This window comes from Henckelia pumila, unplaced genomic scaffold (genome assembly GCF_033568475.1).
Source record: "Henckelia pumila isolate YLH828 unplaced genomic scaffold, ASM3356847v2 CTG_270:::fragment_3, whole genome shotgun sequence".
Taxonomy (NCBI): Eukaryota; Viridiplantae; Streptophyta; class Magnoliopsida; order Lamiales; family Gesneriaceae; genus Henckelia; species Henckelia pumila.
Genome location: NW_027331790.1, coordinates 133386 through 153185, shown reverse-complemented (window position 1 = coordinate 153185; position 19800 = coordinate 133386). Strand labels below are relative to the sequence as shown.

General features: G+C 36.8%; 2 protein-coding genes across 2 annotated transcripts in view; both read left to right on the top strand.

Moving 5' to 3' along the window:
• Positions 1–13565, top strand: part of LOC140870882 (uncharacterized) — a 53513-nt gene extending 39948 nt beyond the window's left edge. Inside the window, exons 6-11 of the mRNA XM_073273288.1 lie at positions 10900–11246; positions 11354–11604; positions 11713–11828; positions 12129–12303; positions 12451–12602; positions 12987–13565. Of these exons, the coding sequence (XP_073129389.1) occupies positions 10900–11246; positions 11354–11604; positions 11713–11828; positions 12129–12303; positions 12451–12602; positions 12987–13565 (1620 nt within the window). The remainder of the gene's footprint in view (positions 1–10899; positions 11247–11353; positions 11605–11712; positions 11829–12128; positions 12304–12450; positions 12603–12986) is intronic.
• A 700-nt stretch (positions 13566–14265) lies between these two features.
• On the top strand, positions 14266–14674 carry LOC140870881 (uncharacterized). Its single transcript, XM_073273287.1, has 2 exons — positions 14266–14551; positions 14598–14674. The coding sequence occupies exons 1-2, from the start codon at positions 14266–14268 to the stop codon at positions 14672–14674; spliced, it is 363 nt and encodes a 120-aa protein (XP_073129388.1).
• The last annotated feature ends 5126 nt before the right edge of the window (positions 14675–19800 follow it).

Genomic DNA, 19800 nt, shown 5'->3' with positions numbered 1-19800 from the left:
AAGATAAATTTTTCTGAATCCGAATTCAGTGATTTCCAAAAATGCCCATCACTATGTCATTTTAGGAAATCTTACTCCTCTACTCTTAAATAAGAAGTCCAACTTTTTTGTTCATTAAATTTAACTCTTTAAATTTAATTATCTCAACGGGGATTAAAAATCCATTACTCTGTGTGACCCTCAATGGTTCAGGGATACAGCTAGCCGTGGGCTCACAACTCCTTGTGACTCGGAACAACAATTTCCGACTTGCCCATCGAATCATGGTAAGAGCGCCTAGCAACATCGCCCCATGATTCCCTAGGTATCACTGATAGTGCCTGCAAGAACCAATAGATTTTGGTTAGCGTACAGTACGGTCCCTTCATTCATATATCCCGATCGAATCAACAACCATTGGTAAATCGAGAGTCGTTCGAGATTCGATAACTATGCAATACATCTTGAAGATCAAATAGTGACATCGCATGTGCTACTAAGAAACCATTTCTTAAAACACATCATGTACTCTGGCCAGAGATTCGTCACACTAATATCTCCTCAGATCGCATAGGATATCCACACTCGCAAGTATGTGGTGAATCCTTGAAAACAAAGCATCGACTCCTCTATGTGTTGTAACTGTACCCAATCCCGACACCTGATGACCCCAATAGAGTCGATAAACGAGTCAAAGCACAGTACTAGCATATAGAGTCTCAATGATGTTTCAAGTAGTAAGGACTAATGGTGTACAACCAAAACCACGGACTTTATCCACTCGATAAGTGATAACCACTTGGAAAGTCCGGATAGGGTAGTTCGATCATTCATCGTATGAATATCCATTTGCATGCTTCGAACATCTCTATGTTCCCTACCAATGAAACGTGGTACTCTGCATCGCAAATGCTAGTCTCAAACTCGAGCGATCCTTATCCTTATTTTCGGACGGCTCAATCGACTAGGAACAGTTTAGAATATACAGTGACTATAAGATGTGTTTCATGATAGACATCCCCATGTTCTACCACATCTTACATACACTATAGTATATTCAAGGTCTTTATCAAAACAACAATAGTATATCACAATATCACAATATGAAGAAAGATAAAGTCATTGCCATTAATAAAAGTGTAAATTATATTAAACAAAAGATTGTTTATACAAAGAGTCACAAAGCCCTTAGCCACAAGTTGGCTCACCGGGCACCCACTCTTTCACAATTATGTAATAAACGGTTCCTCTACATAATAATATCAAAGAATCCTTACATCAAAAATTCTTACCAGAGGATTTCCACTCGTCTAATGATTTAGATCTGAATTTGGCAACTTTCTGAAAATAATCCTCGGTTGAACTGTCCTAGGTTAAAGCAGCTCAACGGATACAAAAATCAAAATCCGATAACCTAAGTACCATATTGCCCAATTCAATCTTATTCCCATAAATTCAAGAGTTGTAACTACGGTAACTCAAAAGCTCAACAATTAGGGAATTCATCATCTAGATTCCTCAAAAGAGAATAAGGGGACTCACCCAAATCTATCAGTCATAAAAGCAGAAAACCAAAATTTGAACAATTACCTATACTATCATCTCTAGGTGCAGTCCGAATCTGCTGATCCTCAAAAAGAGCAAAGACTAAAGGCTGTTGCATCGGAGGTTGATTCATATAATGATTAAACAAACTCCAATAGATAGTCATATCTTTATTATCTAATTCTTTCTTCTTCGAGAACCACCAACTTCTCGCAAAGCCTTGAAGTTGAATACAACAAATCGAGTTCTACGGTCATACCTGTATTCTAGAGAGTTAATTATCTGATCGATTTCTAATAACCAGCTTTCACATCCCGCGGTATTCTCAGTACTATTCCAAGTCGGCGGTCAAAACGACTGAGATCTCATCAATAATACTTTCATCGATGACAGATAGATATCAATCTGATCAGTCGCAGTATCACTCTATCCAGTCCGGATTCTATGCAGTTCGATTCCTGTTCAATATACAACAAGAACATATATCTCATGCTCAAGAGAGTTAGGACACAAAATCTCGAAATCTTAATCCCAAGTATACGAAATCCATCAATCCTTGATCGAAAAACTCAATCGCCCTCAAGAGTATTCGAGAACAAGCATAAAATTTACAGTTCATATCTCAAGTAATTCATGCTTTATAATTTAAATCACATAATCATGTAATTCAAATAATTCTCAATTAATAAAGCATGCTCACATGGTATTCAATAAATCAATTAAATAACTCAAACACATGCGAGAATTCAACTCATGCGGACTCGATCTTACCCGCTCGCTTCTAAATTCAGTCCAAGAACTTATCTCTTTGATACCACTTAATGTGAGACATCGGTGCTAAACAACTAATCTTGGATTAAACTACACTAAAGCATGCAAGATCCAAGACCAAAAGAAAACAGAATTATTAATTTTTTTTTAAAAAAAAGGGGGGTTGCGCTCGGTCTGCTAAAAAGTGCAGACCGAGCGCCTCCTAAACAACAACCTGTTGTTTTTCTCGATGGGGTGTGCGCTTGGTCTGCTAAAAAGTGCAGACCAAACGCCCCCTGCTACAGAACAAGGAAACAGCAGAAAACCAGGAGGCTCGACTCCAACTCTTCCAAAACAAAATCATGCATTACAATGCAACTCAAAAATGTTAAAACACATGCATAATCCATTACAAAGTAGTTCTAAAGTTATACAATCTTCAACTAGTAGAACATGCTTCAATCTCTCTTATTCCTAACAATACAACAACTAGAGTTCGAATACAATCTAGGTTCGATTACAAATTCGACTCCCAAAACACCAAGTCTCACTTCTAATCAACTCGACCCCTAGCCATGCTGCCTTGGGCTCGGTCCTGCCCCACCTGTTGCCAAGCACACAAAGAAAGACAAGACAACAATCGGATAATCCGGTGAGAATACAATTCCCAGTAAAAGAGACTAGCATACAATATCACATAATATATCAAAACAAGATATATAATCAAATTCCACATAATCTTCAAGTAATTCATTTCACTGAGGAATAAAATGATATGCATGACTTTAAAACTTCTGGATTATCAGACTCAGATAATCAAAAGGAATTCTTCTTTCTTTCTTTCTTCGGTTTGGGATTTCGAGGTTAAAATATCCAACAATCACACCGAACTCTCCTTTCGAGGTGGACGAGGTATATTTTAGTCCTCTGGACTCTAGAGCATTATAGTAAGTTAATCGATGCTCGTAGTAAATTGCCCACCAAGGCCACTCAACTACAATCTCCAGATCGTCTAATTCAAAATGAATAATCAATCGGCTCAATATGAATGCATATGAAATCTCATGCATTCAAATATCAATTCAATCAAGTTCAAATAAGCATATAAACATGCAAGTAAGTGATTTCTTCTAGGACACTCGAATCAATCCGGATTCGAGTTAATCATCCTATTCCATTCAAAAGTCATCTTATACCTCTTCTTTGGTTTGAAGTAGCTTCCAATCTGGATCAAGCTACAACAAATAAGAATTCCAAATCAAAATTCCATTCCAAACAATAATCGACGAAGAAGGTAACTCAATACCTAACCTCAATACACTCTTCGACGATTCGAATACTACGAACTCTGAACTCCAAAATCTCCAGTCAAATCTGTACGAATACATAAGAACATTCAATATCAATTAATCCAATTTAAATCCATTCAATGACTTAGTTCCAACTCCTAAAATCCGGAAATCTCAAACCAACGGCATAACGGCTGTATTCTGATAAACCGAAAATACAGACATTAGTATAATATCAGTACCAACTTAAATCAATACCAAATCATCAATAGAGATTCAAACCCATCAAATCTCAAAACTCAAATTTCGAATTCCATAAGAAAAATCATAACAATTCCGAACGACGCTCTATTTCAATTCCGTTTGAGAATAAACGATAAGAACTATCTCAAGAACATCATATCCGGAAAGAATCGAATTCAAACTACATCCGAAAAATAAAATATATCCGATCGAAGAAAAACTTACGATAGAATGAATCCTTCGATGCCGTGATCGCTAAACTGCCTTCAGAATTAAATTCCAACGAAGGGATCGAACGGAAATTGAAATCACAAAGCTTGAAAGTGAGTTGGGGCGTCTTCAATGGAGAGGAACCGATGGAGGGGATGAAGAGGAAATAAATGAGACTAATTCAATCAAATTCCAAGACCAATCAATATAACAAATCCAATTTTTGCGTTTAGTCCCTGAAAATCAAAAAATTACAAAATGGTCCCTAACAAATATCAAAACGGCCCTCGAATAATAAAATCTTCGGTTATCTCAAATAAACTCAATTAAGATAAATTTGGGGCGTTACACGGACCCTTACACGGACTCATGCATGGACCCCTGCACGGGCCCCATGCATACCTCCGTGCTAAGGTCCGTGCCTATGAAAATCGGCCAAAAGACCTGTTCGCGAGACAGAGGACACCCGGACCCATGCACGGAGGCATGTACAGGGTCCGTGCCCTGCTGCAGAACCAGAAAAACAAGGCATAAAAGATCTTATTCCAACCCCGATTACTCAAAACTCAATATAAAACATGCATAAACCAACACATGATAGTTCTAATGTTGAACAATCATCGAACTAGTAGAACATGCATCTATTCTAAGTTTCACGATTCAAAATACAACAAGTATAATGAGTTCGAATACAAGTTCGACTTCTAAACCAAGCCCTCACTTCTATCATCACATCCCATCTATCCATGCGATCTCTGACTCTGTCCTGCCCCACCTGTTGCCAAGCACACATACAAAGCAAGACAACAACCAGATACTCCGGTGAGAATAACATTCCCAGTATAAGCAACAAACATGAAATATCACATAAACAGATCACAACATGATATGCATCAACTTCCACGTAATATATCAACTCAAGATATACATAAGAAAACCATTCAAATGTGGAATTAAAATGATATGCATGACTTTAAAAATCAGGGATTATCAATTCTGGATAATCAAAAGGTACTCCGGTTATATGCTCTATTTGGGATCCCGAGGACAAAATATCATGCAACTCACCGACTCTCCCGTTCGAGGTGGAAGGTGCATATTTCAATCCTCTAGGCTCTAGGGCATCTACAGAGAGTTTATAGACAATTGGTGGAAGTCTGTACACCAATGTCACTCGACTATAATCCCTAGAACGTCTAATTATCCGGGGCCGTCTATCCCCTTTCAAGTCAAGAATTCAGGCTCAATATGAATGCAATGCAAATCATAACTCATTCAAGTAAATCAATTAACATGCAAGTATGTGATTTTTCCGGAACACTCGAATCAAGTCAAGTTCGAGTCACTCGTTCCATTCCAGTCTAAGTCATCTTATACATCTTCTTTGATTCAACGTAGCTTCCAATCTCGATCAAGCTAAAACAATAAGAATTTCCGAATCAAAATACTATTCCAAACAAAATTCGACGAAGAAGGTAACTCAATACCAAACCTCTAACAATATTTTGAAGATTCGAATCCTGCCAATTCTGAACTCCACGATCTTCAGTCAAATCTATACGGAGATATCAACAGTCCAATATTAATCCATCCAAAATTAAATTAACTCCAAAACTCAATCAAACTCCCTAAAAACTGAAAATTTCAAACCGGCGGCATAATGGCTATAAATCGACTAACCGAAAACCACATACAACAAAATGTCAATCCAATGCAACTCTTAACATCCATACTTTGTCCAAAACAACTCAAAATCCAACAAATACGTAAACCCCATTTTCGAATTACTCTCCAAAAATCATAACAAATCCGAACGACGCTTTTTTTCAAAACCGACTGTGAAAAAATGATACATGCTAGCTCATGTACGACATATCCAAATTCAAACAAATTTTGACAACATCCTAAAATCAAAGTATATTGGATCAAAAGAAAACTTACGGCATAACGGAGCTCTCGCAGCCGTAATCACGAATCTGCCTTCAAAATAAAATTCTATCGGACGGATCGAGCTAGGGATGAAATCTAGAAGCTTGGAAGCTCACATTAATGGTGGGAGGCGTGAGAGGGAAGAGGGAGGGATAGGGAAATGAAGGAGAAGAAGTCAAAGCCTTCTTAAATATCTAACAAATCTCAATTTAGCATTTTAGTCCCTGAAATTTCCAAAATTGCAAAATAGTCCCTGATCCAAATCAAATCGATCCTCGAATTCTATAATCTCTGATTATCCATCTTAAACTCCTAAAATCTCAATTAGGCTAATTTTGGGGTGTTACAATAGTGGATACATATCTGACATGTGTGGAAAGACCATGATGCTTCTGAATCATTTGGAAGATCTCGTAAAATGATGTGAATAAAGAAATTGTATTTCTTATTCAAATTCGTATCGGTACTTAAGAATTATTTCGAGGGCGAAATTATCTTAAGTGGGGGAGAATGTAGTAGCCCGGTTCCATTTTACAAGATTAATTTGCTAATCATGTTTAGAATTAATGAAACATGATTAAGGCATTTTTATATAATCTAACGGACCAAGATATTGGGTCCACAATGCCCGAAAAATTCTTAATGGGCTTATTTGGGCTCGGGTAGTTTGGAGGATCCGAACTGGGTTCAGAGTGTCCGAACCAGATCTGAGCCACCAATGGAGTTCAAAAGCTACGAGGCAGATCGGAGCGTCCGAACTCAATGCCATGCACGTGGCCATAAGGCTTGAACACGTACCTGCATGCACGAGATCGTTGCCTCCAAAGTGGGATCGGAGCATCCGATCTTACCCGATCGGAATGTGGCATTCATGCAAGGATCAAAGCGTCCGATCGATGAGCTTTTAGGTACTCTTATTTTAAGAGTTGGAGTAGGTATTAGTTTTTAAATAACAGACAGTTTCCGTGGTAGTGGCCAGGCGGCGGAGCTCTGGCAAGGTGTCCAGGAGTCGTAGCAAGGCTGTACCCAAGCTCTGGGCATGCGACATCATCGGGCTGACGACAAAAGAAGGTATGGTTCTGGCTCCTTATAGGAAATAAGGAGTATTTTATAGCAATCATTTCATAACCGGACCGGTGATCGAACCGGTCTACCTTAAAAAAATGGTCCAACGGGTTCGACCGTTTTAAACGGACGGTCGGACCGAAAAATCGTTTATGTAAATAATATAATTAATAATATCTTTTAAATTTTAAAAATCTAAAAGATGTATATAAATAAACAAAAATATATTTATCATAGTTTAAAAAATAAATAACTATATAAATATATTCAAAATATTAATTATAGTTATATATACTATATTTTTAAAAATAAATTAATTAATTAAAAAATATATAATAATAGAAAAATAATATTTTTAACAAAGTACAAATTTCAAATAATCATGTGTATATATATACTAAAATATTAAATTAAGATTTTAAAATTAAAAAAAATTTAAAAAAATAAAAAAAATTCGAAAACCGGTTCAACCGATTTTCTGGCCAGTTATTGGGACCGGTTCTTGGCCAGTTTGATCGGTTCTTGACCGGTTCTGAGCGGTTAAACCGTTAAAACGGTTTTTAGGGGTATTTCGGACCAGACCAGTGACCGGTTCCCGGTCGAACCGGTCGAAACGGCCGGTCCGGTATGATTTTTAAAACACTATTTTATAGTTTAATTAAGGATTTTAGAGCATGTTAGGTGTTGTTTGGCATGCTAGCTAATACATGGTATTTATGTTTTGTAGTGCTGCATGGTAGGCTTGGACCTAGAGGGGAGCTTCTAAAATCTGCCTTAGTAAGGTACGAAATATTATTCCAGATATCCAGATTGAGTATGCATGTATTATGTGATTTCATGATTTATATGATACAACATGTCATCACTGTATGTTGCATACATGAGCATATCGATCCCATATCATTGAGATATCCTGTAGTGGGGCGCTAACCCTACGAGTTATGGATGGTTGCATACATAAGTCTTGTGTCAGGTAACTGTTATGGTTGGACACTTGTACTAGTATAAGGTTACCATTATTGATAAGTGCATTTTGTGCACTTAATTTGTAGTGATATTATTGGATAATTGTTTGGTTTCGAGCGGAATTACGTGGAATTTGTTGTTGTTTGTGTTGGATGTTAGGAGATACAACGACTACCGAATGTTTTATGGATGGAATCAAAGGGGTCACGAAAACGGCGAAGCGAGTGAAGATGGTTCAATATTTTTGAAGAAAATATGAAGATGGACCCGAGCAGCATGTGCGCCCGCACATGGATTACGCGCGCCCACATGTTACCTGAAGAAAGTGTGGGAAATTCCAGAGAGTCATGCGCTACCGCTCTAGGAATGACACGCGCCCGCGCATGATCGAGATGTTTGAATTGTCAAGGAAGAACTTTATGCGCGCCCGCGCGACTTTTGAGGCGCGCCCGCGCGTCGCTGAAATTCTGACGAACTATTTCTGTAATTTTGGAAACTTTGGGATATCTTTGGTCTTATTTTGGACGATTCTTATGGGGTATTTAAGAGAGTTTTTCTGACATATTGAGGGTTCTAGCCGCCGCACACAACAACACTTTTGAGAGAAAACCTTGTGAGATTTCTAGATCGTGAATTGAAGATTGGTTAACGAAGACGGAGCTTTTCAACCGGACACGGAAGAAAGACTACGGCTTTGTTATTTCTTTTTATTTATTCCTTTTGTTTGTTGAATTATGTTTGAAATATTGAACATGATTTAGGTTGCTATGAATTTGAGTATGAACTAAACTTTTTAAGTCTAGAGGTTGATGTAACCTGGTTAAGACGTATTTATGAATTATTAATTTTATTGGATTGAGTTCTTCTAAATTAATTATGATTCTAGTTTTGAAAGTCTTTTCAATTTACTGGTCATAAATGGATTTGTCATATTTATTTAGAATCCGGCACTCGGGAGAGGGGATTTAGAATAGGATCGATAGAATTCACACTATTAATTGTTTATATGACTCGAGAGAGCTTATAAATTTAATAAAGCCTAGAAAGAACATTATTTTACACATATCACTACACGTAAATTCTCAATAGGGATATTAGAATTGATCGGTGGTTGATACACTCTATTTGATACTCGGGAGAGGGAAATAGTATAATCTATGTGTTCTTGGTTATTAATTGAAATGAACTCATGAAAATAGATTAATTAGGAATGAATATTGTCGAGACCAGGTGAAATCAAAACCTCTAGACTATATCTCTCTGATTGATAATCTCTTAAAATTTGTGTGTGTGTGAGCTTGATAATTCTTTACTATTTATTTAATTTCTCTGCAAATCTCCAAAGTTTAATTTCTAAATAAAATTAAGACTATTCTAATTAAAAATATTGAATATTTTCATATTACTCCTCGTGAGATCGATACTTTACTCATTCTTTACTAAAACTTGACACTCGTACGCTTGCGAGTATTTTTCACAACAAGTTTTTGGCGCCGTTTTCGGGGAGTAATTTTTTATTTTGTTTAGTCTTGTTACCAATTACTCTAAGTTTTAATTTAGAGCTTCTATTTATTTTATTTTAAGTACTAATAAATTGTTGTGTTCTTAATTGAATTTTATGCGAAGATCTCAAAGTGCAAATTCTTTAATATTTGATCTGAAGATCGAGAGAACTGCACGTGCTTTAAGAAGAGCTAGAAGAGAAGAACAACAAAACATGGCTGAAAAAAATGTCAATGAATTGCCCTTGGTGCCAATCAGAGATCATTTCAGGCCGACGATCCAGGCTCATTATTCTGGAATCGCTCGAGGTACAATAAATGCCAACAACTTCGAGTTGAAGCTGGCATTAATCAACATGGTTCAGCAAAACCAATTCAATGGAAGCACCACAGCTGATCCTCACTTACACTTGCGCACCTTCCTAGAAATTACTGATACGGTAAAAATAAATGGTGTTTCTGAGGATATAATACATTTACGCTTGTTTTATTTTTCTCTCAGGGACAAGGCACGGAGCTGGTTGTAGTCATTGCCGCTAGGAAGCATCACTACTTGGGAGGGAATGGCAGAAAAATTTCTTGCAAAATATTTTCCACCTGCCAAATCCACCCAACTGAAGATTGAGATCAACACATTCAGGCAGATGGATTCTGAACAACTTTATGAGGAATGGGAAAGGTACAAAGATTTTTTAAGGCGTTTTCCTAATCATAATTTTGTAGATTGGGAAGAAATAGAGCTTTTCTACAATGGGTTGAACACGCCTACAAGAATGTCCGTGGACTCTGCTGCTGGTGGTACCATATTTGCCAAGGACCCCATTCAGGCCTATGAGATGCTTGAACAAATGACTATCAATAGTTATCAATGGCCATCTGAACGTATGGGAGTCAAGAAGGGAGTGTATAGTGTTGATCCTCTCACTTCCATCACTGCACAGCTATCTGCGTTGAGTACACAAGTTGCAGCTCTGAACAAGGTGAATGTAACAGAACCTGCAGGTGTGTCGGTTGCCATAGAAGAATCTCATCCACCTGAAGAAGCTCAGTACATAAATCCCAGAGGCTATGGAAATTATCGAGGTAATCCTCCACCCAATACTTATCATCCTGGCTTACGTAACCATGAAAATATTTCCTATGCCAACAACAAAAATGTGTTGAATCCCCCTCCGGGATTCAATACAAACAAGGGTGAAGGAAAGGCATTTTTGGAGGATGTTGTCGCTACATATGTCAATGAATCTAACAAGAGGATGTCGAGGACTGAGACTCGAATGGACAGCATGGAGACACACATGTGCAGTTTGGAGGCTATGATGAAATCTATGGAAACACAGATTGGGCAGCTTGCAAATGCTTTGAAGGATCAAAATCGAGGACAGTTTCCCAGCAATACTGAAGTGAATCCAAAATAACAGTGCAAAGCGGTGGAGTTAAGAAGTGGTAAGAAGTTAGAGGCTGAGGATCAGAGCACATCCAAGGAAGTTGAAGAACCAGTGGTTGAAGAAATCATTGTTGAAGATCCCAAGAAAGAATCTGAATCAAAACCAATGTACAAGCCACAACTTCCTTATCCACAGCGGTTCAAAAAAAAGGCAATTGATGAGCAATTTTCCAAGTTCCTAGACATCTTCAAGAAGATACACATAAAAATTCCGTTTGAAGATGCCTTGGAACAAATGCCAAATTTTGCCAAGTTCATCAAAGATGTTATGTCCAAGAAGAGAAGACTGCAAGACAATGAAGTGGTGAATCTGACAGAAGAGTGCAGCGCAATCCTACAGAAAAAGTTGCCAAAAAAGCTTAAGGATCCAGGGAGCTTTACTATCCCTTATTTTATTGGTGGTTCTAAAGTAAATCGAGCTTGTACAGGACTTTGGAGTTTGGAGAAGTCAGAGCAACTACCATCACGTTACAGCTAGCCGATCGAAGTATCACATACCCACGGGGTATTGTGGAGGATGTTTTGGTGAAAGTCGACAAGTTCATATTCCCAGCAGATTTCGTGATTTTGGACATGGATGAAGATGAAGAAACTCCCTTGATTTTTGGGAGACCCTTTTTAGCCACTGCACGTGCGCTAATTGACGTCCACAAGGGAGAGCTCACACTTCGAGTTGGTGGTGAAGCTGTGATTTTCAATATTTATCACACCATGAGGGGCCCAAACGAGGTAAGTACATGTAAAAACATTGAAATTATTGATTCTCATAATTCTTTTTCATGTGCAGGAATCACTGATCCACTCGAAAGATGTTTGGTGGCGGATGAGGTATTTGATAAGGAAGAGGATTGTGAGCTACATGAACAAGAAGCATTCCTTGACGGAGCTCCGAAAGAAAAAATGGTGAGTACTAAGGAATCTGAAGCATTGAAAAATAGTGCACCAGAGGTATCTGCTGAAACTCATGATCTTAAAGAATTTTCTGCACATTTATGTTATGCATTCCTTGGTAAAAATTCTACGTGTCCTGTGATTATTTCTGCTCAACTGTTTGCTGTAGAAAAAGATAAGTTGTTGAGAGTGTTGAGAAATTTTAAAACTGCTTTAGAATGGTCAATTTTTTATATTAAGGGTATTTGTCCTACAATTTGCATGCACAAAATTTTGATGGAAGAGTCTTATACCCCTTATGTTGATCATCAGAGGCGGTTGAATCTCGCTATGAAAGAAGTAGTTAAGAAAGAGGTTTTAAAACTGTTGAATGCGGGAGTGATTAATGCTATTTCTGACAGTATTTGGGTGTCTCCTGTTCAAGTTGTACCTAAGAAAGGTGATATTACTGTGGTGAAAAACGAAAATAATGAGTTAATCTCCACATGTACAGTAACTAGCTGGCGAGTCTGTATAGATTATAGGAAGTTGAATAAAGCTACTCGTAAAGATCATTTTCCACTTCCTTTCATTGATCAAATGCTTGATAGACTTGTTGGTTATTGTTATTACTGTTTCTTAGATGGTTATTCAGGTTATAATCAAATTTCTATCGCATCGGAGGATCAGGAGAAGACTACTTTTACGTGTCCCTATGACACATTTGCCTTCAGAAGGATGCCATTTGGTCTGTTTAATGCACCGGAAACTTTTCAGCGGTGTATGATGGAGATTTTTGCAGATATGGTGGAAGACATGATGGAAATTTTTATGGATGACTTTTCAGTATTTGGTTCCACTTTTGATCATTATTTGCATAATCTGTCTCTTGTTTTGCAGAGTTGCCAAGAAAAGAATTTAGTTCTCAATTGGGAGAAATGTCATTTTATGGTTCAAGAGGGCATTGTCCTTGGACATAAAGTGTCGTCGAACGGATTAGAGGTGGTTCGAGCCAAAGTGGTTGCAATTGAGAAGCTTCCACCGCCAAAGAATATCAAGGGCATCAGAAGTTTCCTAGGCCATGTGGGGTTCTATAGTTGTTTCATCAAGGATTTTTATAAAATTACTAAACCCTTGTGTAATTTTCTTGAAAAAGATTCAACATTCATATTTGATGATGATTGTTTGCAGGCCTTTGAAAAGATCAAGACGCTATTGATCACAACACCCATCATGATTGTGTCGGATTGGAATGAGGCCTTTGAGCTGATGTGCGATGCTAGTGACTATGCAGTGGGCGCTATATTAGGCCAAAGGAGAGATAAGATGTTTCGAGCCATCTATTACGCCAGACGCACCATGGATGCCGCACAACTAAACTACACTACTACAGAAAAGGAGATGCTTGCAGTGGTTTTTGCTTTTGATAAGTTTCGTCCCTATTTAATTGGCACTAAAGTAGTTGTTTACATTGACCATGCAGCAATTAGATACTTATTTGCCAAGAAGGATGCCAAGCCACGCTTGATAAGGTGGATTCTACTTTTACAAGATTTTGATTTCGAGATTAAGGTTAAGAAGGGTAGTGAAAATCAAGTTGTTGATCACTTGTCGAGATTGGAGTTAGAAGATGTTAAGGAAGAGGAAAGCATAAAAGAATTTTTTCCGGATGAACAGATCTTCCAGGTAAGTTCCTCTATTCCATGGTTTGCTGATATTGCTAATTTTTTGTCTTGTGGTGCTATGCCTCCAGAATTGAACCGACATTAAAAAAAAAAATTTCTATGACGTTAAGTTCTACTTGTGGGATGATCCTTATGTTTTCAAACGTTGTGCCGATCAAGTGATTCGGAGATGTGTGGCGGGGCAAGACGCGCTTGAAATTTTAGAACAATGCCATTCAGCGTCATATGGAGGACATTTTGGAGCAATCCGTACTGCCGCTAAGGTACTACAATCTGGTTTTTATTGGCCTACATTGTTCAGAGATAGTTATACCTTAGTCAAATCATGCGATAAGTTTCAAAGAACGGGGAATATATCTAGAAGACATGAATTACCTCTCACAAATATTTTAGAAGTGGAATTATTTGATGTGTGGGGTATTGATTTTATGGGTCTCTTTCCCCCTTATTTTGGGTATACTTATATTTATTGGCAGTCGATTATGTGTCGAAATGGGTGGAAGCAATTGCCACCTCTACTAATGATGCTCGTGTTGTAGTAAAGTTTTTGCAGAAGAACATTTTTACAAGGTTTGGAACACCACGAGCGATAATCAGTGACGAAGGTACGCATTTTTGCAATAATATTTTTAATACCTTGCTCACTAAGTATGGTGTCAGGCATAAGGTGGCATTCGCATATCATCCCCAAACCAATGATCAAGTGGAGATTTCTAATCGAGAAATCAGGCAAATATTGGAGAAGACTGTTAAGAAGAATCAAAAAGATTGGACAATCAAGCTGGATGACGCGTTATGGGCTTACCGCACTGCGTTTAAACACCTATTGGGATGTCGCCCTATGGTTGGTGTTCGGTAATGCATGTCATTTGCCTTTGGAGTTAGAGCATAAAGCGTTTTGGGTTGTCAAGAAGCTGAACATGGATCTCGAAGTATTCGGGGAGTTGCGAAAATTACAGTTGAATGAACTGGACGAGTTTCGAAATGAATCCTATGAGAATACCAAGATCTACAAGGAGCAAACAAAGAAGTGGCACGACAAAAACATTGTACCTCGAGAATTCGAACCAGGTCAGAATGTATTGTTGTTTTACTCCCGTCTGAAATTGTATTCCAGGAAAATTGAAGTCTAGATGGTCTAGACCATTTACGGTGGAGAAGGTGTATCCGCACTGTGGTGACCTCGGGTGCTAATCTCATCTTTAGAGGCAAATTAACATTTAATCATAAAGGAATCACACTTGAACGAATAAAATCAAAGACTGAATTTTTTTTTTTAAAAAAAAAAAAAACAGCTCACACACGGACCTTGGTCTGGACCCTGCACGGACCATTGCACGGGGTCCGTGCAGCTTTTGGACAAGGGTCCGTGCCAATGGTTGAAATAAAAAACAAAGGAATCGCGGAACAGAGAACACACGGACCCTTACACGGAGGCTTACACGGGGTCCGTGCCTTATTTTCTCAAAACAGTTTTGGGACAGAGTCCATCCGGACCTAGGCACATGGCATGCATGGGGTTCGTGCCCTGCGTATAAAAATCAGTCTTCTTAAGCTATCAAGTCTGAAAAATGATATAATCTATCATATAAGCTATTCAACATGATTCTACATAATTGAAATGCATTTAAATATCAATCTACATACATGTAGTACATGAAATCTCAAGTATATGTCAATACTTGACAATAACAACAATATACAAATGTTCTTGTTGTTCTAACATGCTTTCCAAATTATAGACTACATGTCATCTGCTTAAAAACCCGAGTCTCCACTTCTAATCTTTCAATCTCGTGCAATCCAAGCCAAATCTTACTTGCTTATGTCCCAACCTGATGCAATGCACACATACAAACAAAGCAACAGCCGGATAACTCCGATGAGAATAAATCTCAGTATGAACGACATGCATATACATCATTTAAGCATATTAAATCTATATGCCAAATGAATCTTAAATCTCAAATCATGTAATAACAGGTAAAACATGATAGTATATTCGTTCATCTATAATAAAATAATACCAAGCATATAAACTCATTCAAATCTTGAATGTCATAAAATAACATGCTAGCTTTTATAAACGCATATTCTAAACCATAGAAATCTCTAGGTTAATGCACAAATGCAATGCATGTGCCAAGGAATAGGCTATCAAATCTGATATCAATAAATCGTAGTTCTGGGATCCCGGGGAAATAAAATCTTTAACTAACCACCGACTCTCCCAATCGAGGTGGTGTTAAATATCTCAATTCCCCTAAATTTGGTGCAACTATAGTGAGTCATCTAGCTCTGAAAATAAATCTATATTCCGTGCCATGAGCCATCTGACTCTGGAAGTAAATCTACATTCCATGCCACTCAACTACAGTTCTTCAAACGTCATCTGCACTCTAGGCCATTCAGCCCTCTGTGCTTATCAAGGTAGGGTTCAAGATGAATGCAACAGAATCTGGATGTATCAAACCATACATAAGCTAAACACAACATCTTGAATATAATCATATGATCATATAATCACTCAAGGATACCGACAAATCTGTAAGCATCACCTGGAATACGTAAAACATATTCAATACAGAAAATAATATGAATCAAAGATGACAAATAAACATTTACATAAATATTCTGGGAATTCAAGAAGATATCTATCTTGAATAATCTATCCCATTTATGTAAACGTAAACAATAACATATATTAAACATGCATGTATGTGATTTTAGGCAACTCGATAATCAGAAACAATCTCGAGTTATTCTGCCCATCTTATTAATGTCTATTCATACATTTCAATCTTGAGTTTAGATGATCCAAGTCTAGACAAATGACATCAAAGAACTTCTATCAAAATCTGCTCAAAGAATTACAATCATTCAAGGCAAACTAGCTTCAAAACTTCTTCCTTCTTTCTTGGTTCAAAGGCTAACTTCTCGTGCTCGCCGACTCGAACTCGATCTCTTGCAATTAAAATCTGAAATGCATTGATATCTAATTCAATATGAGCTTTCAATATCATTTCATTCTTATGTAGGATCAAACAATCTAACAACTTGATCCCGTGACTAGAATTCAAACCGACGGCGTAACGGATCAAAACCGGAAATTCTAAACACATGAATATCATCAATACTATGATCTCAACATGATAGCATCACCAAATTAGCAGCACAATCTCGAAATCATCATCCCTAAAAATTCAGAATTTCAAAAATTCTTTCAAAAATCGGAAACATGTTCAAACGACGCTCTTTTCTCGATCCGTCTTAGATATGATATCGTTGTATATACGAGAACATGATTATACAATCAAATCTTCAGTCTAACAACAAAATAAAACTCAAACATGGCAGAACTTCTTAAAACTTACGTCAAAACGTAGCACTCGGAGCCGTGATCGCAAATATATGCTCAATCGGAAATTCTATCGGGCGGATCGATTTTTATCGGAACTTGAATTATAAAAAATGGCTTAGAACCCTTCCCTTTCCTTTCTCTCGTTTGATTCTGAAGTTTGGCCTGCAATCTGATCATTTTCTACAGATTACACGTTTAAAAACACAAGTTGCAAAGAAAATTGCACTTTGGCCCCTAAACTTTGGCATAATTGCAAATTAGTCCCCGGACAAGCAATTTAATTCAATTTCAATCCTAAATAATTTAAGAATAGTAGAATTTAAGTCTAAACACTAAATATTCTCAAATTAAATATTCTCAGATTAAAATTAAATAATTTCGGACCTTATCGCATTTTACTCCTTGAATTTCTCAATATTTGCAAATTGGCCCTTGCTCGAATTTCATCCTCAAATTAAATCCTTGATATTTATGATCTTGGAATTTACATCTTAAATTTCATAAATATAAATTCAAATATTTTTAATCTTTTAATTTAAGTATTTCGAATATTAAAATTCGAAAATCCTCAAATTAAATATTTTTGACCCGAAATTAAACTCTCTAATTTCCATAAACTCTTAAATTCATCTTTTCACTCTTATTCGGAATTTAAATCTTAAATCTCGTCATTAAGAACTTAATATTTTCGGGCCTTACAATTCCTCCCCTCTAAGGAATGATTTCGTCCTCGAAATCGCATTCGATCTTACTGCTGATTCTCGTCAGCGGTATAGCTAACTGAAGTAATACTTACTTCAATTCTGTGAGCTTTAGATATTTTTCTGATATCTTCTCTTCAACCGTATCTTAATCTTCTTTCTGATCGCTTCTGCAATCATATCTATTCTCCTGAACATATAATCACTGAGTCAACTTAGATCTAAGTTGTTCTTTCTCGTGATCTAACTCTGTATAAGTTAGTTGGCTTCTCTTAAAATTTTATTTGCTTCTGTTTTATCTGAATTGAATGCACATACATATTCAAGCTGACATTCTTCAGCCAATGTATATGGATAACAATTCATCTATCTGACAATTCAAGATTGAGTATTAATCAATAAGCTAGATCAAATACTCACAGGGATCAATTATTATTTCACTTCTGAAATCTCTTTCTGAAATGATGCTCGGGAAAAGAACTTCTTTTCTGATCATTCTGTTCAGGCTTCAAAATCTATATCTATTGCTCATTTGCTAACTCTGTTTGTGCTGCTCTTGTCTTATCCTGTTCAAATCAATCTTCACATTCTTTATTTTTTCTTAACTCACATCTGGTCTGATAGCTGATACTTCTGACATATCATTTTAAAAAGCGTTGTCAATAAGCGTTTTTTTGGGGTCAAAGACAACGCTTTTCAAAGTGTTGTCTATGAGCGTTTTTTTCCCCATGTATCACAACACTTTTTAAAAAGTATTGTAGAAAAAATATTATTTTTATTTAAAATAAAACATAAAATAAATAATATTTCCTTAGCCCAATTAGATCCCCAAATCTCAGACCCCTTCTCTCGATCGCGATTTCTTCTTCCGACATATCCCTTAACACCTTTTTCTCTCTTTCAATTCAAAATCCCATGGCTTCGATTTTTGCTCGATTCTTCAAACGATTTTTGAAGTGACTCCGACGATGAATTGGTTGACACCTCGCAATGTTCTCGCTCGAGCCGTCGGGAAGCCCACCTCTCATCTTTACTACAGGTGAATATCGATCGCGATTTCTTCTTCCGACATATCCCTTAGTTTCCTGTCACGTTTGAAAAAATCCCAAAATACCCAAACCCTTGTCACGATTTCTCCCCTTTTTGATTTTCAAAGCAACTTTTACGATTTGAAAGATCTCTTTTACTTGGAAATTTTTCGCAATTGAAGTGCTTTTATTGTTTTTTTCATCTTGCTGTTGTATTTGTAACAACCGATTTTTCAGTGCATATTTACCATCATTATGTTATAAAATATAAGTTTTATTCTTAAACCACTTTTCGGGTTGAACTTAGCCAGCAAAATATTCGTAACACATTATATATATATATATATATATATATATATATATATATATATATAAAAGACGGAAACAGTAACGAAGATAGCACAAAACTACACTGCTTGTTTTCAAAAAAATTCACGATGTAGTGATTTTGAAAAAATTCACGATGAAGTGATTATCTAGATCCTTACAATTCATGTTTCAGTAACGAAGATAGCACAAAAAAATTCGAAAAAACTGGTTCCATTACCAATTTTTAGGTGTGATGGACGGGATTTGTTTCCATTACATATCAAGTGCTACTTTAGTCTAATCAACTTTTTGACAGTTTCTGATTTTCTCACCTGCTCGAACTGCTACACAAGTTCTGATTTTCTCACATGCTCGAACTGCTACACAACAAGGCTCTGGAAAGCTTGGGAGGTGGAAAATTAGATTTTTGTCCACATAGAAGTATGTGATTTTCTTCTATTAATGTTCTTGCTCCACGCCATAATTTGTTCCTTGATGTTTAATTCTTGACATTTTTTATGTGCAAATATGCATCTTCAATTTCAGGCATCATTTACGCTTTCACAGTTCAGGATTTAGTGATTTGATCTTGATTAAGAGCTTTTACGCTCTGTGTGAATTTTGATTCATTCACACTTTGTTTCAGGTGAGTGAAAATCATTTATATTTGCAGAAAAACATATATGCTATTGTGGATTATGGTGAATTTATGTCTTTGTAAAATCAGATTTCATCAGTTTACATTAATATGCTAATTCTAAACATTTCACATGGGAAAATGATTAACGCAGTAGAACTTATAAGATGAGTGACATAACTCTAATGGATTAAAAGCATACCTTTTTTGCTTCGGCCCTAAGCAGGCTTTGTTTGTCCAGCGCCTTGAATCCCTCTAATGTGTTTGTATTGTAAAGAAGTCCA